At 44.0% G+C, this 22,920-nt stretch overlaps 3 protein-coding genes across 11 annotated transcripts; 2 read left to right on the top strand and 1 right to left on the bottom strand.

The window, feature by feature from the left end:
• Positions 1–2,160: 2,160 nt before the first annotated feature.
• On the bottom strand, positions 2,161–14,765 carry LOC142952015 (neurotrypsin-like). Its single transcript, XM_076093975.1, has 13 exons — positions 14,104–14,765; positions 12,644–12,886; positions 12,019–12,157; positions 11,741–11,919; positions 11,484–11,631; positions 9,571–9,749; positions 9,064–9,205; positions 8,525–8,745; positions 7,613–7,754; positions 7,241–7,519; positions 6,012–6,134; positions 5,653–5,921; positions 2,161–5,087 (listed from the first exon to the last, which is right to left on the bottom strand). The coding sequence occupies exons 1-13, from the start codon at positions 14,114–14,116 to the stop codon at positions 4,504–4,506; spliced, it is 2,661 nt and encodes an 886-aa protein (XP_075950090.1). The 5' UTR covers positions 14,117–14,765; the 3' UTR covers positions 2,161–4,503.
• Positions 14,244–17,750, top strand: LOC142952021 (E3 ubiquitin-protein ligase TRIM21-like). Of its 7 annotated transcripts, none has more exons than XM_076093995.1 (3): positions 14,391–14,491; positions 15,112–15,158; positions 15,266–17,750. In XM_076093995.1, exon 3 carries the CDS (start codon positions 15,268–15,270, stop codon positions 16,939–16,941), a length of 1,674 nt encoding a protein of 557 aa, XP_075950110.1. In that variant the 5' UTR covers positions 14,391–14,491; positions 15,112–15,158; positions 15,266–15,267; the 3' UTR covers positions 16,942–17,750. The 7 variants fall into 7 exon arrangements, with proteins under 7 accessions (XP_075950105.1, XP_075950110.1, XP_075950109.1 ...); XM_076093994.1 differs by having other exon boundaries at positions 14,419–14,491; positions 15,112–15,172; XM_076093991.1 differs by having other exon boundaries at positions 14,443–14,491; positions 14,668–15,172.
• Positions 17,751–17,851: 101 nt separating this feature from the next.
• LOC142952024 (E3 ubiquitin-protein ligase TRIM21-like) lies at positions 17,852–22,910 on the top strand. Of its 3 annotated transcripts, none has more exons than XM_076094001.1 (2): positions 17,852–18,001; positions 20,403–22,910. In XM_076094001.1, exon 2 carries the CDS (start codon positions 20,405–20,407, stop codon positions 22,085–22,087), a length of 1,683 nt encoding a protein of 560 aa, XP_075950116.1. In that variant the 5' UTR covers positions 17,852–18,001; positions 20,403–20,404; the 3' UTR covers positions 22,088–22,910. The 3 variants fall into 3 exon arrangements, with proteins under 3 accessions (XP_075950116.1, XP_075950114.1, XP_075950115.1); XM_076093999.1 differs by lacking the exon at positions 17,852–18,001 and adding an exon at positions 19,446–19,847; XM_076094000.1 differs by lacking the exon at positions 17,852–18,001 and adding an exon at positions 19,446–19,838.
• Positions 22,911–22,920: the final 10 nt, after the last annotated feature.

Raw genomic sequence — 22,920 nt, forward strand, 5'->3', positions numbered from 1 at the left:
GTTTATCTCTCTCGACTGGTTTATTTTCTCTCATCATTCTTGTCACTTTCATCCGGTCCCTGGCGATGTGCTCCATCCACTCCCTGACCACACGGTTCTGTGTTTACCCTGCGTGCTTTCTTAGAACGTGGATCCTGAACTCGCTCTCACACTTCGTCTTTTGCAACATACCTTTTACCGTCTGGGAGGAAAAAAATGTATCCCCAAAATGACGGCATAACGGCCCTTTTTTGGCCTCTGCATTTTTGATCCGTTCAGCTCGGATTTCAGGATTTTCATCAGCAGCGTCTCAAACCTGACATCACCAAATTTGGAGCTAATAGAGATGTGCAACACACGTTTCTGGTTATGCAACGCTGCAACATTGATTGGTCATGCTGAATATCTTGCCCAATTTTAGGAGTCTCAGGTGACGTTTAGCATTAAGACGCCGGCTGTTGAAGGAAAAAAGGTTTTTGATTTGAGTAAAATAAACACTCTTAGAACCGGATCATGTTTCTGTGGTTGGCTGGATGCTCTGAACACCACCCGACGTCACAGCTGGCATGATATTTGCCCTCCATACGTGTCTGTCATCACACAAAGTCAGAGTAAGCCTGAATAAAGCGGCATATCCTCCAGGGCCATTAACACGCACGCACGCACACGCACGCACAGGATAAAACAATCGCTGCTGTCCATTCAACAGCATTGCTCCGTCTCACCACTTCAGCCTTTGTTCTGTCTCCTGCTGCTCTTATTTTAGCTGGAGTGAGCGCTCTGTGAAGTGTTGAGTAATGCTGCAGCCTTATTTTAAAAAAGGATTTGTGGTGTTATTTATGATGGTCCCAGTTATTTTAAGGATTGAGTCCTGTGTGTGTGTGTGTGTCCATGGGATGTAGGACAGCTCCCCTCTGGTTCCTCTGTGTGATTAATGAGGAGCTCAGCAGTTGCTTAACTTAAGACACTTACACATATTTCCTGAAAGACACAAAAAGGGAGAAACCCGTGAGGGGACGTGTCTTGTTAGCGCTCTCTGACCTCCGACCCCTCGTGTCAATAAAATTAGAAGAGAAGCTGCCCCCAGAACGGGTCTCCTGAATCTAAATTACTTTTGACTTTGTCAAGGTTGTAAAGGATTGGTTCACCCCCCCCCCCCCCCCCCCCCCAGATGTTTCCAATCATTTCTAAGCAGGTGCAGCACCAACTCATCCAACAGCTTTTTGTTCTCAAAAACCATGAACATGTGTTTTTATAAAACAGTAAATACAATTTGTAACCTTTCTGTTGCAGGTACAGCAAAGGGAAGCGCTTGTTAAAGTGTTCTAACTGTTTTAGAAAGAGGTTTAATATTCAACCCATCTTTTGAAAACTAGGCCAACAGTAAAGTCAGGTTTTTATTTAATATTCCTACTGAGGAGGTTTCTCATTTTGAAGGGCTAAACTATTTTTCCCATCGGGCCGTTAAGTCAGAAGCTTCAGCTGAGTTTTATTTCTCAAAATCAATGCTATTGGTTCAGTTTATGTTAATCACAAATGTAACTGATCACAAATGTATAAACAATAAAAATCATGGTCCTAATATAGTATGTCATTTAATGTATTATGAAAAAGTCATCTTATGTTATGAAAATGTCGTAGCATGTCGAAAATAATAAGTTTGCGTCCCTTGTACGTTTACGTAAATGTACTTTGTATTAGTAGTACTTATATTGTATTATTCAAATAACTGCAGCCTGTCTTACAGATACCTTCAACATATTTAGATTTCTAAACATTTAGCCGTGTCCCAAAAGCAGAGTCATTACTGCGCATTACAAATCACTTATTGTACAGTTTTCTATAAAAATGAGCCGGTCCGCTGCAGCAGGGGTTCCCTCTGATCCCCCTGTTTTCAGAAGGGAACCACACACAAGAAAAGATTAACACGGCTCATGAGTGACTGAGAGCAGCAGCTCGGCAGATTTACATAAAGGCAATAAATCTTTGTGTAAGCAATCTTTTTAGTTACACAATCCATGTATTTTGAGTGTGGGATGGTGGCGCACAGCTAACCCTTTGCGTATTACATAATCATCCTAATATGGTGGGTTTACCATCATCAAACCAAGACTACAGAGTTAATTCGAGGTTATTATTCAATGAGAAAGAAGGTGGACCACACCGACACCGAGGGCTTGTTCTCACCAGGTATATCGTTTAATACTCATGATTCAGCACATTACACGAAGGGACTAGTTCAACACATGGTAAAGTAGGCCGTACACACTTTACACTGCTCCCTCATCGTCCAGCCACAAACGTACAGTATTTACATTAACCTACAGGATCTGCATGATACAACACCGATTCTCAGGAAGGAAGGAGTCGTGAAAGGATTTGAGTTAATGTACAGGATTACAGGACAGGTCCTTATTGGAGAAACAGCAGTCGCAGGTTACAGAGATGCGTCACGACACAATGGTTCACAGCACATAAAAGCACAAGTCAAGTCCGTACACACGTATAGCAACAGTATAAAAAGAACCATCAGGGCCGTGTTATCCAACGAGCCCTGTGAAAATAGAACAATGTCGCCATCTTCTGGTTAGATCGCACATCTGCTTAGAATACAACAGAACAGACAACATTTAACTTCAGGAGTTTGGGCTATCTAAGTCAGTCAAGAATTAATGCAGCAACACACACTATCTAATGTCAGGAACAGTAGTCTATCTATTCATCTGTCCGTCTATCTATCTATCTAGAGCCAGCTGCTGGAATCAGTACAAAAAGATATGTTACCACCCGACGGTCAGCTTCCAATGGCTTTGAAAAGGTGTTATTCTGTACAGTTTAGAAGGACCATACCGATGGTTTTGCAGGTTTTAGCCCCTGAACAAATGATATACACTTAACATAACTGCTCATGAAATCATATTTTCCTGTTTCAGTATTTTTCCAGGCAAACGCTGGAATAGAAATCAATTATCAGACTCTTGAGTTGTGTAATTCATCACGTCAGCAGGATGTTTTTCTCCATCATTGTTGTGAGGTAACGCAGGTTAATTGATCTGAGAAAGAAGGCTCTCAACAATAACGTGACTTTGACAGAAAATAAATGCTGATTTAACATTTATTGTGATAGATTCAAGTTTCAGGAGTCGTGTGAAATCAATGGAAACCAACAGTTTCCTGGAAAGTCAGGGAATAGTTTTGAGAATAATCAAATTTAAAGGGGGTTTAATAACGTTATGCTCTCTTGTGTGGATGTAATTGTGACTTTAATGTAAGTGTTGAACGCTGCCACTTTCTAATAAGACCTTTATAAAGGGATTATATAAATTGTAAGTAATGACTTTATTCATGGTTAATAAATTATTGCTTTTGGTTTGCTGGTTTTATCTGGTTGGCGAGTCGTTATTATTCAGAGTGTTACTTCTTAATATCAATCCTGCCATTATTAATGTTAGTAAGTCAATAACAAAGATCTGTTTTGAATAAGAAGTTAGTGAATGTTAATGAAAAGCCTGGCAACTCAAAAGCTGCTCTTATTAAACACTTATAACTTATATCTATAAGTTAATAGTAAACAATTTATTAACCATTAATAAACATTTTAAAGCTTTTTGTAAAGAAAACGATGCACATTATACTATAGATTGAAAGCCCGGTTGTGTTTAAGGGTTGTAGGTTCTGCACTTTAACAAATTGAATTAACTTTTTGATGAAAAACAGTCGGCAGTAGCGTATACATCATGAGTAATGGGAATAAATACACTAAAACATGAAGAATAACCGGTATGGCCCTGAGTAAAATAGCTTAATCAAAGGTCTAAACAGCACTTTCACCAGTAAACGTATAAGACAACAGCCTGAAGAGACGAGCCCTGTTGGAACATCTGAATCGTGACGTCTGATGCAGGAGTTTGGGGTTTAATCTAAGTTAATAATCTTGGAGGGACAATGATGATATACAGCCAGCCTGTATTCTAGATGTTCTGGCGGTTAGTTTGATGATTTGTATTATTAGACACACAGAAGACACACATTAATGGGGTGAATTTTTAGCATAGATTCTTGTGTGAACATCTTAGAAATATCCCCAGAATATTTTTTTTAACACGATTCTCCTTAATATACATGCCATGCTGATTTTTTTTTTTGGATATTCAGATATTGGGTGAAAGGCCCCCGATCAGCATGCCAGGCTCAACCTAAACGTTGCCGACCCCATCAGTCACCGCTCGTCTTCTCAACAGGCTGTAACTCACATGTAAAGCACCACAACTCACCCACACACTCTGCCACCCTGGCAGCTTCGGGAAGGTCTGCCCACGCCGCTGTACTCGTCCGACGATTAGCAACCGCAAACACAACACTGAGTTCAGATTTTGAAATGAGCAGAGACGGCCGTTTGTGCTGACCTAAGTTAGGAGCATCTTTCTTTTCTTTTAAAGTTTACTTTTGTCTTCCTTTAAACCCTCTTTTCCTCCTCTTCAGGGGTCACATGGCACAGATGGTAAGCCAATGGCACGGCCTCAATCAGACCAGAACTTGTGTGTTTGTGTCGGCATCCCCTACGTGATGGGCATGTGTGTTAACGTGCGGGTTGGTGTGTGAATGATGACTGTGTTTCTGTTTAAGATCATTGATTTCGTTTGTTTCCTGCTGATTGTGTGCGTGTTTGAGCTTGCCGTGCACGTGGAAGTATTCATCCTTGCCCTCGCCGTGTGTGTGTTCCTCGTGTGTGTGTGTTAGGTCATTGTCAACACGTGTCAGATCTTCTTGCGTGTCCGTGTGTGCGGTCGGTTCCTCCGGATGTGCTCGTGCGTTGGTGACTTCCTCGATCCAGCTCCTGAAGCGGCTGACTCGAGTGTAGAGCGCGGGAGACGAGGGGCCGTCGCAGCCGTAGCCTCCGGCGACGACCCCGGTGAGGACCCACCGACCCGACTCCCCCTGACACACCAGCCCGCCTCCAGAGTTGCCCTGACAGCTGTCGTCATGGAGGAGGCTGGTGTCTGGCGGGCTGCCAGCGCACAGGGTGCCGTGGCTGGAGAAGCTGTCGCCGTAGCGCTTCTTGCATTGCCATGAGGACATCAGAGGGACCCAGGATGCAAGAACTGAGTCTGCGAGAGAAGATGGACGAGATGGTGAAAGGAGCGACATGTCAGAAATGCTGACAATCGAGAACAATGGATTGACTAAATCGTATTTGGCTACTGATTTCATGGCATTGTATCAAGCAACAAGACTAAAAGTCTTCAGCCTTCAGCTCTGAGAGGCTGTACTTAGTGAGGCTTTGAGCGAAATGCTAACGTCAGCATGCTTACAATCAGTAGGCGATTAGAGGGAGGATACCATCCCTTATGCTAGCTAAATGATCAAAATGCATGCTCTTTCTTAACCTGCCTTTCTCCCTCTCCATCCTCGAGTAGCAGAGAGAGTGCAGGAGCACAGGGGTTGTTAGTCTAGTCTGCCTGACTCATATCTGACTGAGATTTGTGCAAGTTAGAATCTCTGGCTCTGAAATATCAGCAGCCTCACTGTGCTGTGTGCTGAATAATCCACGGAGCTGTCCGTGGTGCTAAGGTAGCAGACAGATTTGTGATTGCAACGTGTGCTCTACAATCTGTGTATTGTTTGATGTTTAAAGAGACATGATTGAAGTAAACTGGAGTGGAAAACACATACCTGGTCCTGTCCAGCCAGCAGTGACCATGACAATGCAAGAAGATGGAGTCGTCCCTCCCGATGCTGCGTCCGCACCGGGAAGGCACGCTGCGTTGGTGTCGGGGTCAAAAGTCAGACAGTGACCCTTGGTGCTGGGCAGCTTCAGCAGAGCCAGGTCGTGACCGCCGCTCTGACCCTTGAACTTCCTGTGAACCACCACCTGCTCCGGGGTGAGAGTCTGCGCCGAAGCCCCGACACGCACCACGTACCTGGACGGGTCGCTGCCAAACCTGCGGGAAGGAGGGCGAGAAGAAACTTCAGGTGGATTCACACTTCACGGTGTTCGGTGGAATGGATTCATAGTTCAGAGTGAGATTTACCTGCTGACACAGTAGGCGGACGTCAGGGCCCAGCAGGGGCTGATCAGAGTGCCGCTACAGAGAGGACCGCCATGCTCTTCTTGAGACTGAAGCCACACTGACACCTGCCACGGCCACGTGGTGCTGACGGAGAACAGGAAGAGATCTCAATCAAAACTCCTTTCTTTTCTTTGAGTTTCTGAAGGCAGGGTGCTCTTTGTGTCAACTCATCAGCCACATAAACGACTGTGTAGCTGCTTATGCTGACTATACATTCTTCTATACACACTTTCAACTCCGTGCACAAGAGGATTTTAACTCGACTCCAAGTATTTGGAAAGACAACAGCTTTCAAAATCTGCATATTCAAAGCTGGTAACCACCGGAGCATCAGAACCACAGGTTTACTGTGTTCCTTTATGTCAATTCAACTAAAGGTGCTGCGTAGAGTGTTTAACTTATGTAGAAATGTTTTGATGGGTGACATTAAAAATGATTTAATGAATTCAACATGTCTTTAGTTTTGCCTTTAATAGTAAATGTGTTTTTTGCATCACTGAAGGACAATAACAAGGTGAGTCTTGCATTGTTACCTAAATCTAATTTTAAGACCTCTCACATTGTGAGGTGAAGCTGTGCTCACATGGTGCATATTCATATATAAAGTTGTTTTTAAATCGAGTTATTACAAAAATAACTGACAAACAGAGAATCTGTGGCGAGGCATAAGAGCTTGTTTTTGGGTCTCTGTGTGTATAATGAAGCTGCCATGTGTTGTCTGCTTAATGGGACCTAGGAGGCAGCAGCCGACATCAATACTAGCAGGTCAGTCGAGGCTCATTGTAGTAATTTATTGCAGCTATTTTATCATCGTATTTATATTACAGTATTCACACTTTTAGAAATATCACTGCTACGGCTTCATTGTGAGTCGCTAAGTCACCAGGACAAAGCCACAGATGTAATTAGGGCGGCAAAGTTTAACCGATTAATCGATCAGTTGTCAACTATTAAATGAATCCGTTGGGAGTCATTTAGAAATTCACTGATTCCTGTTTCCTAAATGTGATTTTTTTTTTTTTACTCCTGTATGAGAATGAACTGAATATCTTTGAGGTGTTAACAAAACATTTGAGGACGTCATCTTGGGCCAAGGGAAACCCTGATCGATTAATTGAGAGAATAATCGTCAGATTAATCCCCAATGAAGATAATGGTTCGGTAATACCAAATTAGGTCCTAAATCCTACCTGAGCATGTTTTCCTCGCCCTGGTTTCTCCTCTTGCCCTCCTCCTCCCCCAGCTTCCTCAGCCCACAGCTCAGCTCTTGGGGCTTGGCCTGGACCGCTGACTCCCACGGCGTGACGTCACACCTGACTCCTGCGTCCACCCTGCGTCTGCAGCCCCGGACGCTCTGACCGAGAGACGGACACTCTCCCAGGAACTCCTCCTTCCCTGTGCACCTCACCTGGTCCAGGTGGATGGGCCCTTTCCCCTGACCGAACCCTCCGGCTGCCACCGCTCCACCGCTGAGGAGGGAGAAAAGTGTTTTTTTGGTGTAATTAAAAAACCTCTAAGTATTTAAAAGTAACTCTGTCCCTTTCATACGTATAAATATTAACCTGTGTCCAAGCTGTCTGCACACCACGGCTGCGTTCAGGTCGTTCCAGCCCGAGTCACAAATACTTCCCCAGTCACCATGGAGATACACCTCGACCCGACCCTCCTTTCTGCTGCTGCCACCCACAAGACGCACCAGGGGACCTGACGGGAGAGAGACACACACCTCATTCATATGCACGTCTGTGCACCTACATACTCCAGTCTACACGCACAGAGAGAGAGAGAGATACGTCCACTGACGGTGTTAAATGTCATCTGCAGCCATGGTGCCTCTTTATTCGGCCTCTATTCTCATTCTAATGGGCTGTGTGTCTACAGGAGGCCCAGTAAACACCTCTTTATTCTCTCTGCTGTCAACATGTGGCATTTAAACTCTTTGAACAGAGAGAAACACTGATGTTTTCACACTGAGGTAATGATACAGCGCCACAAAAGGAGACGGAACCGGCTTCATTTTTTTCATAGATTAGATGGAAACATCTTTTGCATGCTTATGATCAATTTGAATAGAACTTTGTCTGAAGTTGAAGTGTGAGGCAATTTCTGCCAGGGTTTAATAAAGTAAAGTAAACGGCTCACAGCCTGGCATGAGACCAGCGCTCTACAGGGACAGCTTGCCCTTTTCATACAATATGAATTGCCACCACACTTCTGCAGTGCAATCATCCTGTTGTTTTTGCTGGTTCCTCCCATCCCTCCTTTTTGTCTTATTATCTTTTGCAAATGAAAAGAAAACTCAAAAAAATGTAATACAGCAGTCTGGGCAGACGTAGAATAGATGTCGTTGGCACAGACAAAACAAACTAAATAAAATTACAATACAGAAGAATGAAAAGGGTGAATTAGCCCAGTTTGCACCCATTTTCAAAATAGGTATTCATGCCGGCCTTAATCCTGGTCTCATGTCTTACCCGTGGAAGGTGCGATAACCGGCACTTCATTGGTTTCTTGGCTGGATTGTCTCCTGCAGCGAACACCAACATCCTCACTGTGTGAGCAGTCGGTGCGGCCCCAGATCCCGTGCGGACAGTCCAGCAGGGAGGTCTCCGATCCCTCACAGTGGACGTCGTCCAGGAGGATCAGACCGATGCCCTCGCCGAACATCCCATCCGATACAACCTCAGCGTGACCCCTGAAGGTGGAGAAGAGGTGAAGGTTTGTAATGTGGACACCAAGTCAAAAGAATATGCCAGTTTTAATAATACATGAAAATTGATGCAAAGTAACATCTATGTTGGCTTTCATCCTTTAATAATCGTCATCATCAGTTACCTGATTTCTTCTTAGGTTTTAAATTGATGATCAACAAATGTAAAATACAACAAATGCAACTAATCGCACGAATTGTCTTTGCAAAACGTCTGCTGACGTCTTCAGACCACTTTCCAACATAAGGAGAAAGATGAATTTGTGTTCAGTCGTTTGTACATCTCCTCAAGTGTTTCCATACCTGTAGCCCAGCTGTCTGCAGACCACCTCTGCATGCTGCAGGGTCCAGCGGTCGTCACACACCGTCCCCCAGTCACCGTTGTGGAGAACTTCCACCCGACCCTCCCAGGGACTGTCTCCTCCAACCAGACGCACCACACCATCTGAAACAGGTTCATATTGTGGCTTTTATAAAGATGTAAGTATTGAAGTTTGACTTCACAGAAAATCCTTTAAGCAAACCTGAAGCAACGTTACATTTTTATAGATGCAAACACTAATGTATCATCTTGCATTCATTACTAATCGTATATTACTTTGATGAATAGTAGCTGTTATTTCATGCCAGTAGATATGTTACTCCTCAGTTCCCATAAATCCTGCTTGTCACTAAGAGGATGTTGCTGCTTCATGCAGTAATGATTTATTGATGTCCAGCGGCTATAAATAGCAGCTTGAAGCCCATCAGTGTGTGGACAGTAAACTGTGTGTGTGTGTGTGTGTGTGTGTGTGTGCGCTGTACATGTACCTGTATAAGGGCTGCAGGAGACCCCAGCATCCTCCATGTGGTCACAGTTGTGCTGCTCCCAGTCTCCATGGGGACACTGCTCCAGAAAGAGCTCGTTTCCCGTGCACTTCACAGCATCCAACAGGATCGGGCCTGAACCCTGACCAAAGTGAGCCCACGACCAGGCCTTCGCCACACCCCTGCAACACAGATATGCACCGGTTTTTTTCTTCAAATTTTGGCCTGATGATGGCTTAATTTGTTGCATGCCATCCTGAGGGGAACACGAACATCTGGATGACATTTCATGGTAATCCCTCTGACAGTTTTTGAGATATTTCACTTCAAACATAAATGTCAACCTCATGGTGGTGCCAGAGGAAAAGTCAGAGGATCACCAGAGTTAAGAATACACTGTTTCCGGAATCGTGAATGTCTGTCGACCATTCCATGGCAATGAAAGAAGTGGAGATATTTCAGTCTGGACCAAAATGACACATCAGCATGGCTACAAACTATAAACCGTCTCAGGTGCATATTGGTTCTATACTCTAGATTCTATACGACTGACTGTTGCCCAGTTCTTACAAAAGAAAAACACTCTAAAATATCCAAAATAAATCAAATCATCCAAATAAATAATGAACGCACATCCCACAAGGATGTGTAAGTGGTGATTATTTATTGATGCTGAAGTGCTACAAAAGGCAGTTCTGTGTGTTTGTGTGCTTTCCTGCTCCTGAATCAAACTTTACTGACCAAAAAAAAATCTATCAATTGTTTTTGTTTTTATAATTCAAATCCACCTCTATTCTCTTCCTGTGATGTGGTAAAATATTTAACTGAGGGGCATAACTATCCAGTAAAATGAGATGTGGGGTAACTAACTAACACCAACCATCAGATAAACAAGATTTTACTGTTAACTCGGGTAGAAGCAAGTAGAACAATATCATAGTAGGACTAGGATGCCAGTTGGTAAAAATATAAGAACGTTTAAAGTGTGTAAATGTTTGACACGCGTACCTATTGAAGGAAAATAAAACTATCCAGGTGGGAAAAAACAAAACACTTCATTTTGTCTTTAAGTGTGAAAGCGCATCAGTGCCCGTGTGCAGCTGTGTGAGAACCTGTGCATAAGCATCAAAACATCCATTATTCAGAGGCACAAACACAGATGGTGAGATGTCCCACTGCGTTAGAGGAGATGAAATGTAACCTAATGTTGAACACGGAAGGAGTTATTTCTCTTCACAGCTACAACGGCATCGTTTGTTTGACACTCAAAGTTGTCTGGGATGTTACATCTCCTCTGCAGGGGAAACACGCTGTGTGTGTGTGTGTGTGTGTGTGTGTGTGTGTGTGTGTGTGAGAGAGAGAGAGAGAGAGGGGAGGGAGACACCTGCAAGAATTCAAGCATTATCTACTTGAACAGACGTGCCTGTCAATATTATTTATTATAAGGCTTTTATGGAGAGTGGCAGCTCTTGGAAGCTCCTCTTCTCTAAAGCAAACAGGTCACTGTTGGTCAGTCCAGGTCTCAATCACTTTCCTGCTCTACTCTCTTGCTCTCTGCACTCCACATGTGGTTGAGCTTTAACAAGGAGGGTTTTCTATACTGACGGCCAGTGAAAGAAGACAATAAAACTGACTTCATTACCTCTAAAGTTCCTCATGCCACTTTGGCAAATATACAAACCCAGATTTTTGAAGGTAGATTTATATAAAAATCATATCTTACATAAAATGCAGGTTTTAATTAGCAACCATAGAGCACATGAATGACTGATTTCTTCATTTTCGTGTCATGCACATAACGTGCCCAACCCTCGTGTGTATATGAACCCTGTAGTTGAGGGCTGCTGGTGAGGGATGTGTTTACACATATCTGTGACTTGGTGTGAAGGTGTGAAACACCGCTGATGCATACGTACCCGAAACCCAGCTGTCTGCACACCACCTCAGCGTCTCTGTCGTCCCACTGGTCGTCACAGACGGAGCCCCACCTTCCTGCGTGAAACACCTCCACTCGACCTTCGAAGTCTTCCTCGCCTCCGACCAATCGCAGCGGAGGTCCGCTGCCTGAGAGAGGACGTAGGAATATAAACAGGTCCAAACAGCCTCCTCCTTTAGAGAGCATCACATATTACTACACAGTGTGGTGTCTCTCAGGTGTGGATGTCACACTGACCTTCCGGTGGCGCACACACCACCGCTGCCTCGTTTCCGTGGCTACAGTCGCCGGTGACGAACGTCCGGCTCTGGCATTTACTGACGGTGTTCTCGTCCCCGCGGCAACCCAGGCGCTCGTAGTGGAAGAGGCCGGAGCCGGAGCCGAACTGAGACTGCTGCAGCGCCGCGCCGATGTCACTGTTAGAAACAAGAGCGAGAGCGAATGAGTCAAAAGTGGTGGAACTGATGGTGAATGAGGATGGTTTTTTTTTTTTTGGGGGGGTCTTCTTCTCGTACCCGAGGCCCAGCTGCCTACAGATCACACTGGCGTCTCTGTCGGACCAGTGGGAGTCACACACCGCCCCCCACTGGCCGTTCAGATACACCTCAACACGCCCGCTGCCAGAGGTCGAGCTGCCCACCAGACGCGCTGCGCCTGAAGAAAGAAAAAAGCCCAGAAACAGACGAGATGGTTTACAAATCAACAAGCAGCGTACGATAACTTTCATAATCTATTAATTGTTAATTGTTTTTTTTTTGGGGGGGGGGTCACTTTGGGGCTGCAGAACAAGCTGTAAACACAACATGACATCTATAATCAAGCTGTTATGACGCTGAGAGACTCAGTCCAGTACTCACTCTTCTTTTAGCTTTGCTTTGATCCACATTAACTCCTGAAGGAAATCTCTGGCTCTTTAGATGCTAAATCCTTCACTGTGTTCACCAGCTAGTCAACTAATTAAATTAGTTGAACTGGTGGAGTAGAATTGCATTTATTGCACTGCATTTTTTCTACATTTTACTGTTCTTTAATAATGCCTTTTGTTGCTTATCTGCATGTTTTATTCTAAATCATAAAGCACTGTAACTTTGTCTTAAAGGAGTGAAATCAAAGTGTATTGCTGGTGGTCTGTGGCCGTACCCTGGTGGCAGTCGCAGTAGGCCCATCCGATGGCTCCAGAGTTCTGTCTGAAGAAACACCAGGGGTTGGACTCCCGGTCTGGGTTCCTGCAGTAGCTGTGGTCGCCCAGCCCTCGGCCCGGGTACTGCATGACGTAGTCTGGAAACTCGGTCCACTTCAGACAGGGGGCGCCAGAGTCCGTCTGAGACACGGTGCCGTTGTAGTATCCCAACTCTGTGAATCCCTCAGAGCAGGACAGAGGCACTGCACAGAAGAGAAGGAGGGGGGAGAGAGTGAGTCTATGTTGAGGAAGATGGGAGAATGAGATGTTTTGGATGAAAGGAGGAGGATTTGGGTCAGAGAGGACAGTGTGAATAAAAGGCGGGGGAAGTTTGGGAGAAGTGAGAGGCCAGAGGAATTGCTCTTATTCAAGTCACATTATCCCCATGTCTGTATTTTATCTGAGCATAAAGGCTTACATGGATTCTCACATGCTGGCCCACTGCCACAGCGGGATCCTTCCTAATGCATTTACCCCCGCTGATCCACGTTGGACCGGGGGAAAGTCTTAAAGCAGCCCCTTACTCAACATGGAGGTGATCACACACTTCCAGTAATCTTCTCTGAGAAGGAGGAATGTGTGAGTGAAGCTGAGACAGACAGAGAGGGGAAACCGCTGACATCGAAGTGAAAATGAGGCCACAAAATATAGAGCAGGTTACATACTGCGGCCCAATAAAGACAAAGACCTGCCTCCAGCATTAATGAAAAGGAATTATAGTGCAGGATTTAACATGCAGAGTGGTACACATGAAGGCACTCCGAGGTAGTGAGCAGATTCACAGAACCAGGATGGCAGATTGGATGGAGAACATTTCTTTACAGGACGCTTTGACTATGTAAATTATCCACACAATTTTATGGCAATTCATCCTGTAATTGTTGAGATATTTCAATAAAAGCCAAAAATACCCGCCGACAGCACTAAAGGAAACATCGGGGAATCACCAAAGTCTTGATTCATCCTCTGGGAACACTAAATCCATCCAACAGTTCTTAAGATCGTTAAAAACATGATCACATGTTCTCTTTCTCCTCGTCTTTCTAATTGCTTCCATCTTTTCTTCCAGCTATTCTTTCAACCTTCCGTTATTTGTTTCTTTATTTTCTTGCATCCTGCTTTCTTTTCTTGTTTACTTTCTTTCCAAATGTTGATGTTTTTTGTATGTTTCACCTCTACTCTCTCTGAAGGATTTCAGTCTTTCTCTGCACACACTGAAGCTTTAAGGGTTTTTGAGGCCAAACAGCTACTAAACTATGATTAATGGCGGCGGTGCTTCAGCAACCAGCAACAGTCTTATCTCTTCAACACACACACACACACACACACACAGCTTGGCCGTCCTGGAACATTATCTACACGGTGCAACCCTCATGCCCAACACACACACACACACACACACACACACATACACACTCACCGATTTGCTGCATAGTGCCCGGGACAGAAGCACAAACTAAATTACAGTTAGACACACACACACACACACATGGTCCAATTTGGAAGATAAGAAGAAGAGCAGAAGGAGGAAGCAGAGAGAGAGAGAAACAGGAAATCAATCAGGCAGAAATGTAATGAACTAAAACAGAAATCTATCCTCAAACAATAAATAATACAGAACACACTCAGACATTGGACCCAAAAAACAGCCCTCACTGGTATCCAAACCTCAAAAAGCCTCAAATAAAATGTGCCTGTCTCTTTAAGAAACATGACACAGGAAGAAACTGAAAGCAAGGGTCCTTCCTGGGAAAGAACCAGGATCTCCGTCGTCATTACTTCTCCCTTACAGACCAGCAGCAACAGACGTAAGTACATTACTGAGCCACACTTTCACTATGAACGCGTAAGCAGTGAAATGTATGTTGTGTGTATGTTGTAGTTTTGTCCCACACTCTGTTTTTAGAGCGTGCAAAAACAAATATGGGTACACATATATATTTGAGCACTAATATAATCAAAATCCTTCTTTTTTCTGTTACAGTATGTTTGAGGATTTAAATGAAACCCCTTCACTCTGAAATATGTCACAACACTGACGCTAAAGACGCTCTAACTTGTTCTTGCTGAGACATTAAAGGTGCCCTGTGGAGTTTTGCACACGAGCACACGTGTGGTGTTGATGTGGTTTCACACTATTGATGGCGGTGTCAAGAAAAGTGAACAATGCGCCCACAAAGGACTGCAAACTGGTAAACATGGATGTAAACAATGCAGGTTTCATCCATGAAAAATTGGTGTTGCAAATGCTTTGAGATAGGAAACGAGTTTTAAGTATTTTCACTTCTATAAAATATCAGAAAAGAATGAAAAATTCCCATCACAGCTTCCTAAAGCCCGATCTGACATGACTTAATGTTTTTTTAACAATTAATCGATTATCAAAATAGTTGCTGATTCACTTTCTGTCATTTATTTATTGTTTCAGGTCGAAATACATTTAATAAAAACACTAAACGGAAACTTGGTTTGGAGGTAAACTGCACAGGGTACAGAAAAAACTTAAATTTGGCCATATTCAATTTCATAACAACTGGTCAAACTCCATGCCTTCAAGTTTATTTGTTTTATTTGTTTTTCAGAAATGGCCTCCAGCAACAGTCTTCTATCTGAGGACCAGCTTCTTTGTCCCATCTGCCTGGATGTGTTCACTCGGCCAGTTTCCACACCATGCGGACACAACTTCTGCATGTCCTGTATCACGTCCTACTGGAACGGCATCCCAGTCAGCCAGTGTCCGGTCTGTAAGCAGAGTTTTGAAAGGAGGCCGGACCTTAAGGTCAACACTTTCATCTCACAGCTCACATTGCAGTTCGTGTCGCTTCAAGTGACGGACGCTCACATCCGGAGCCCGGACCAACAGCAGGCTCCTTGTGATGGAGCGGTGCTGTGTGACATCTGTACTGACGCCCAGCGAGAGGCTGTCAGATCCTGTCTGGAGTGTTTGACTTCTTACTGCGACGTCCATCTAGAGCCTCATCACAGAGCTGCAGGCCTGAAGAGACACACACTGGTTGAGCCCGTGGCGAGCCTGGAGGACAAGATCTGCAAGGAGCACCACAGACTCCTGACGTTGTTCTGCAGGAACGACGGGGTTTTGCTGTGTGAAGTCTGCGCCGGTTTACGCCACGTGAACCATGACGTTGTTTCTGTGCAGCACGCGCACAAAGAGATGAAGGCTCTGCTGGGGGACACTGAGGCCAAAGTGCAGCAGATGATCCATGAAAGGCTGCAGAAGGTCCGAGACATGAAAGTGACAGTAGAACAAAGCAGGACAGAAACCAAAGATGTGATATCGAACAGCGTGAAGGACTTGACGGCGCTGATCTCTGAGATCCAGACGGAGGTTGTGAAGGTGATCGAGGAGAAGCAGAAAGCGGCAGAAGAACAAGCAGCTGGGTGTATTGGCAGTATGGAGAGAGAGATCACCAAGCTGCAGGAGACAACGATGAAGCTGAGGGAGCTGAAACAGACTAAAGACCCGCTTTCTTTCCTCCAGAACTCCCCAAACCCACCCATCCTACCCCACACAATGGACTTGAACACAATCGGGTTTAATGGACAAGTGGAGATACTCCACATACAAAGATCTTTTAGCAAAGCAGTCTCTGAACTGCGAATGATGCTGAATAAAATGAGCACAGAAGTACAAAACGTCTCTGACGTCACAGACGTGTCTAACGATGCTACGCTGAGATGCATCCAGCAGTATGAAGTGGACGTGGTGCTCGATCCCGATACAGCTCACCCTCTGCTCTTCTTATCTGATGACAGGAAACAGGTGAGACTTGGGATGAGTTTACGTCCAATGGTAAACCTGACACCGAATATGTTTAGAGAACATCTCGCAGTTCTGGGACAGAGAGGCTTCTCGTCACGTAGGTTTTACTTCGAGGTGTTCGTGGGAGGAAAGACTGAATGGAATCTGGGCGTGGCCAAGGCGTCTGTCCAGAGGGCGGGGCTTGTTCGAAGTCCTCACTTTGGACTCTGGGCCATCTGGTTCATAAAGGATAAGATCGAAACCTTCAGTTCTCCAAACGTGCCGGTACACTTTGGGAGACTGGAGCGGGTCGGCGTGTTTGTAGATTATGACGGAGGGCAAATCTCTTTCTACGACGTACAGACCGCAACTCTGATTTACTCGTTCACTGGGTGTGTCTTTGCTGAAGAACTGCATCCGTACTTTAACCCCTGTGATAACGAATACGGGTCAAACTTTGGGCCGATGATAATTGTTCCTGTAGGCCGGACGGGGTAATTTGTGGGTTATTTACTAAAATGTGTTTAATTGCAAAAAAAAAAATTTGGTAAAGCAGCTTTTTATAATCATTAAATATGTAAAGTATTTAAGGAGATGAACCATCTTCCTTTGCTGATTTCTGTCTCTATTGAGTTTCAGTGTGCCTTAGATCCAAACTCATCATTACCTTTGTTAATTATTTTTAATACAATATCAAGCAGAGGGAAATAAACCAGAAGAGCTAACTTAATAGATGATTCAATACGTAGTGAATCAGTTGCAAGTGATGTAAATGCAGAAAGGGGAAAGCTAAATGTGCAGATCTTCACTATTTGATAAAATGCAGTGGTGTTGTTTGTGTTTGGTGTTGTTGCAGGAAATACTTTGTTATGGTTATTTTAAAAGAGGAAACAATATGACTCAATTAAAACAATCAATTAAAACATCAATATTTCTGTGATTTCACAAAGTGCTGAATTGCATTCCTCACTTCGTGTTTTCAGCTCCAACATTCAGGCCCTTATGTTGGAGGCTTTAGATCTGTGAGGGTCTTGTGTTTGGAAGAAAACCACGCAGAAGCTCATAACAGGCCTTTTGATAATAACGCAGTAATAACACAGTTGTAAATACTGAGATATATGATGGCTGAGCTCCATGTAGCTGCTTACGTTTCAGAGTTCTGGTGATTTTGTTTTTATGATCACACAAAGTGTCTCGTCAATGTAAATAAGACTGTTTTTAAAGCTGTATGATCTGTATCGGTAATACAACTTTGCTTGTCAGCTTGATGAAAATGTAATAAAGTAAAAAAGCATTGCATAATGTTATTATTTGTATAATTTGTTTGCTTTGTAAGGCAGAAATCTATCCTCAAACAACAAATAATACAGAACACACCTATCCATTGGACCCCAAAACAGCCCTCACTGTATCCAAATCTTTAAAAAAGCCTCGGGACTTAACAGACACCCAACAAAGGTGCCTGTCTCTTTAAGAACTGAAAGCAAGTTTATTTCCTGTTAAACAACCAGCATCTCTGTCTTCATCATTTCTCCTTTACAGACCAACAGCCACAGACGTAAGTACATTACTGAGCCACACTTTCATTATGAACTCATAAGAAGTGAAATCTATGTTGTGTGTGTGTTGTAGTTTTGTTTTTGGAGCAGTTTTGTTGTGAAATGCTGCTTTGTCGAACATAATTAAAAATATTTGTTGTCTTGTTGGAGAAATAATCTAAACACAAGTTCCATTTAGTAATCTTTCATGGTCTTCATCGGCTTTGCACTTTAATATAGACTAGTCCTGTTGGTATATGACAAATACAGTTGTTTTTCAAAATCCTTCTGTGGTTTCTGTTAAAATAAACATCGAACAAAAAGTTCGGAAATTAGTGTTTGGTAGATTATTTCTCTGTTGTAAAAATGCTTCTTGGCAATTAATTTTATACCGTTGGAAAGCCTGTTTAGTTACCTTTCAAACGGTGCCCCACTTGTAAGGAACATGCATTTCTGGGATGAGCAGCACAGCTGAGTATGTGGGTTGCGCCCATGAAAAATTTGCCAAATCTTCTCTGCCAATGGCAAACAGCTTATTCTGCTGTTGCTATTGACTGTCGGGCCCGTTTGCGCTGGTGTCGGCAACACCTGCACTGGAACCTGAACATGTGGAGGAACGTTATGTTCAGCGATGAGTCCAGATTCTGCCTAAGGAAGTTGGATCGTAGGGTCAAAGTGTGGAGAAGACGGGGAGAACACTATGCTGATTGCTGCACCAATAGAGTAACACCTTTTGGTGGAGGCAGTGTGATGTGTGGGGCGGCATCTCCATCACTGGAAAAACGAGGCTTGTCTTCATTGGAGGCAATCTCAATGCAGAGAGATATCGAGATGAGATTCTGCAACCAGTGGCAATCCCATTTCTCCACAGTCTGGGACCGAACTCCATCCTCTAAGTCTCTAAGATGACAACGCTCGCCCCCACAGAGCGGTTTATCAGAGACTACCTCCAGAATTTGGGAGTAGAGAGGATGGAATGGCCTGCCAGCAGTCCTGACCTTAACCCAAGTGAACACTTGTGGGACCAGCTGTTCGTGCCAGAGTGACCAACACAACCACGTTGGCTGACTTGCGACAAATCCTGCTTGAGGAGTGGAATGCCATCCCACAGCAGTGTGTGACCAGCATGAGGAGGAGGTGCCAGGCTGTTGTGGCTGTGTATGGTTCTTCCACACGCTACTGAGGCTCCTGTTTGTTAAATGAATAAATTGCCAATATGTCTTGTTTCTTCATTGTTACTGATAGACTTCAATCCACCAAACAACACCAAACAAGAGTCAATAGCAACAGCAGAATACGCTGTTTGCCATTGGCAGAGAAGATTTGGCAAATTTTTCATGGGCGCAACCCACATACTCAGCTGTGCTGCTCATCCCACAAATGTATGTTCCTTACAAATGGGGCACCGTTTGAAAGGTAACTAAACAGGCTTTCCAACGGTATAAAATGTATTGCCAAGAAGCATTGTTACAACAGAGAAATAATCTACCAAACACTAATTTCCGAACTTTTTGTTCGATGTTTGTGTTTGATGACTCATCTTGATCTTGGGGGTGTGTACTACATTCCTTTCAAAATAGCTGACCGCAAACAGGGTGTCACGACCTGACTCTGACAGCCATGACCTTATCAGGGAGACGCAGACAGTTTACCAAAAGCAAAGAGTTTTATTCGACATAAACAAGACGTCTAACGACAACTGGTGGTTGGAACGAGCCTTCCTCCACGGGGTGATAGGAGAGCGCCTCTGGTTGCCAGGAAGGCGGAGCCTTATAGTGGAAGCGCACCGGGCCCAGGTGCCTCCACTTAGGGTGATCACCACCTCTGGTACCTGCTGGCTTAAAGGAACATACACAAGTACGCAAGGTAGGGAACCGTCACACAGGGAAACAATGCAGGTTTCACACTTTTCAAAAGAGTGGTGTGGGGTAAGAAATGCATTTAGGGCCGCAACTAACCATTGTTTTCAGACTGATTAATCTGACAGTTGTTTCCTCAATTAATCATTAATCATTTGGTTCATAGAATATAAGAAAAATCTGAAAAATTCCTAAAGCGCAAGTAGTTTTTTGTCGATGAGCAGTTTAACACCCAAAGAAAGACATTCAGTGAATCAGATATTCACAGAAGACAAAGTGGAGCCACTTAACTTTTGATGGTTTTGCTAAAAGGAATGACTTAAACAATTTGATTATCAAAATAGTTTCAGATTAATTTTCTGTCGATTGACTAATTCACTAATTATTTCAGCTGTAAATGTATTCAAGAAAAACACAAAACAGATACTTTATTTGTTTAGAAGAAAATTCCACAGGGTACTTTTAAAATGCTAACAAAAAAGTAAATTTTAACATCTTCAATTTAATGACAACTGGGCAAACTCTGATTTAACTGTAACAGTATAGATCTTTTGTTTTTCAGAAATGGCCTCCAGCATCAGTCTTCTATCTGAGGACCAGCTTCTTTGTCCCATCTGCCTGGATGTGTTCACTCGGCCAGTTTCCACACCATGCGGACACAACTTCTGCATGTCCTGTATCACGTCCTACTGGAACGGCATCCCAGTCAGCCAGTGTCCGGTCTGTAAGCAGAGTTTTGAAAGGAGGCCGGACCTTAAGGTCAACAATTTCATCTCACAGCTCACATTGCATTTCGTGTCGCTTCAAGTGACCGACGCTCACATCTGGAGCCCGGACCAACAGCAGGCTCGCTGTGGTGGAGCGGTACTGTGTGACATCTGTACTGACGCCCAGCGAGAGGCTGTCAGATCCTGTCTGGAGTGTTTGACTTCTTACTGCGACGTCCATCTAGAGCCTCATCACAGAGCTGCAGGCCTGAAGAGACACACACTAGTTGAGCCCGTGGCGAGCCTGGAGGACAAGATCTGCAAGGAGCACCACAGACTCCTGACTTTGTTCTGCAGGAACGACGGGGTTTTGCTGTGTGAAGTCTGCGCCGGTTTACGCCACGTGAACCATGACGTTGTTTCTGTGCAGCACGCGCACAAAGAGATGAAGGCTCTGCTGGGGGACACTGAGGCCAAAGTGCAGCAGATGATCCATGAAAGGCTGCAGAAGTTCCGAGACATGAAAGTGACAGTAGAACAAAGCAGGACAGAAACCAAAGATGTGATAGCGAACAGCGTGAAGGACTTGATGGCGCTGATCTCTGAGATCCAGAAGATCCAGACGGAGGTTGTGAAGGTGATCAAGGAGAAGCAGAAAGCGGCAGAAGACCAAGCAGCTGGGTGTATTGGCAGTATGGAGAGAGAGATCACCGAGCTGCAGAAGACAACGATGAAGTTGAGGGAGCTGAAACAGACTAAAGACCCGCTTTCTTTCCTCCAGAACTCCCCAAACCCACCCATCCTACCCCACACAATGGACTTGAACACAATCAGGTTCAATGGACAAGTGGAGATACTCCACATACAAAGATCTTTTAGCAAAGCAGTCTCTGAACTGCGAATGATGCTGAATAAAATGAGCACAGAAGTACAAAACGTCTCTGACGTCACAGACGTGTCTAACGATGCTACGCTGAGATGCATCCAGCAGTATGAAGTGGACGTGGTGCTCGATCCCGATACAGCTCACCCTCGGCTCTTCTTATCTGATGACAGGAAACAGGTGAGACTTGGGATGAGTTTACGTCCAACGGTAAACCTGACACCGAATATGTTTACAAGACAATTCGCAGTTCTGGGACAGAGAGGCTTCTCGTCACGTAGGTTTTACTTCGAGGTGTTCGTGGGAGGAAAGTCTGACTGGAATCTGGGCGTGGCCAAGGCGTCTGTCCAGAGGACGGGGCTTGTTCCAAGTCCTCACTGTGGACTCTGGGCCATCTGGTTCATAAAGGATAAGATCGAAACCTTCAGTTCTCCAAACGTGCCGGTACACTTTGGGAGAGTGGAGCGGGTCGGCGTGTTTGTAGATTATGACGGAGGGCAAATCTCTTTCTACGACGTACAGACCGCAACTCTGATTTACTCGTTCACTGGGTGTGTCTTTGCTGAAGAACTGCATCCGTACTTTAACCCCTGTGATAACGAATACGGGTCAAACTTTGGGCCGATGATAATTGTTCCTGTAGGCCGGACGGGGTAATTTGTGGGTTATTTACTAAAATGCAACTGATGTGTTTAATTGCAAAAAAAAAAATTTGGTAAAGCAGCTTTTTATAATCATTAAATATGTAAAGTATTTAAGGAGATGAACCATCTTCCTTTGCTGATTTCTGTCTCTATTGAGTTTCAGTGTGCCTTAGATCCAAACTCATCATTACCTTTGTTAATTATTTTTAATACAATATCAAGCAGAGGGAAATAAACCAGAAGAGCTAACTTAATAGATGATTCAATACGTAGTGAATCAGTTGCAAGTGATGTAAAAGGAGAAACTGGTAGCGGGGAAAGCTAAATTTGCAGATCATCACTATTTGATAAAATGCAGTGGTGTTGTTTGTGTTTGGTGTTGTTGCAGGAAATACTTTGTTATGGTTATTTTAAAAGAGGAAACAATATGACTCAATTAAAACAATCAATTAAAACATCAATATTTCTGTGATTTCACAAAGTGCTGAATTGCATTCCTCACTTCGTGTTTTCAGCTCCAACATTCAGGCCCTTATGTTGGAGGCTTTAGATCTGTGAGGGTCTTGTGTTTGGAAGAAAACCACGCAGAAGCTCATAACAGGCCTTTTGATAATAACGCAGTAATAACACAGTTGTAAATACTGAGATATATGATGGCTGAGCTCCATGTAGCTGCTTACGTTTCAGAGTTCTGGTGAGTTTGTTTTTATAACACAAAGTGTCTCGTCAATGTAAATAAGACTGTTTTTAAAGCTGTATGATCTGTAGTGGTTATAAAAGTTTGCTTGCCAGCTTGATGAAAATGTAATAAAGTAAAAAAGCATTGCATAACTTTATTTGAAGTTA

This window comes from Anarhichas minor, unplaced genomic scaffold (genome assembly GCF_050575085.1).
Source record: "Anarhichas minor isolate MPS153535 unplaced genomic scaffold, ASM5057508v1 ptg000017l, whole genome shotgun sequence".
Lineage (NCBI taxonomy): Eukaryota > Metazoa > Chordata > Actinopteri > Perciformes > Anarhichadidae > Anarhichas > Anarhichas minor.

Bases quoted from the DNA above. Each gene is read 5' to 3' on its own strand.
- LOC142952015 (XM_076093975.1), bottom strand. The intron at 7,755-8,524 runs GTAAGACATGAG...CTCTCCCGTCAG, and splicing joins GGTTATCGCACCTTCCACGG to GTCCCCTGGTGCGTCTTGTG. The intron at 7,520-7,612 runs GTTAATATTTAT...CTCCCTCCTCAG, and splicing joins TGCAGACAGCTTGGACACAG to CGGTGGAGCGGTGGCAGCCG.
- LOC142952021 (XM_076093990.1), top strand. From the start codon at position 14,395: ATGACACAGGAAGAAACTGAAAGCAAGGGTCCTTCCTGGGAAAGAACC. The intron at 14,492-15,265 runs GTAAGTACATTA...TTTGTTTTTCAG, and splicing joins ACAGACCAGCAGCAACAGAC to AAATGGCCTCCAGCAACAGT.
- LOC142952024 (XM_076094001.1), top strand. From the start codon at position 20,405: ATGGCCTCCAGCATCAGTCTTCTATCTGAGGACCAGCTTCTTTGTCCC.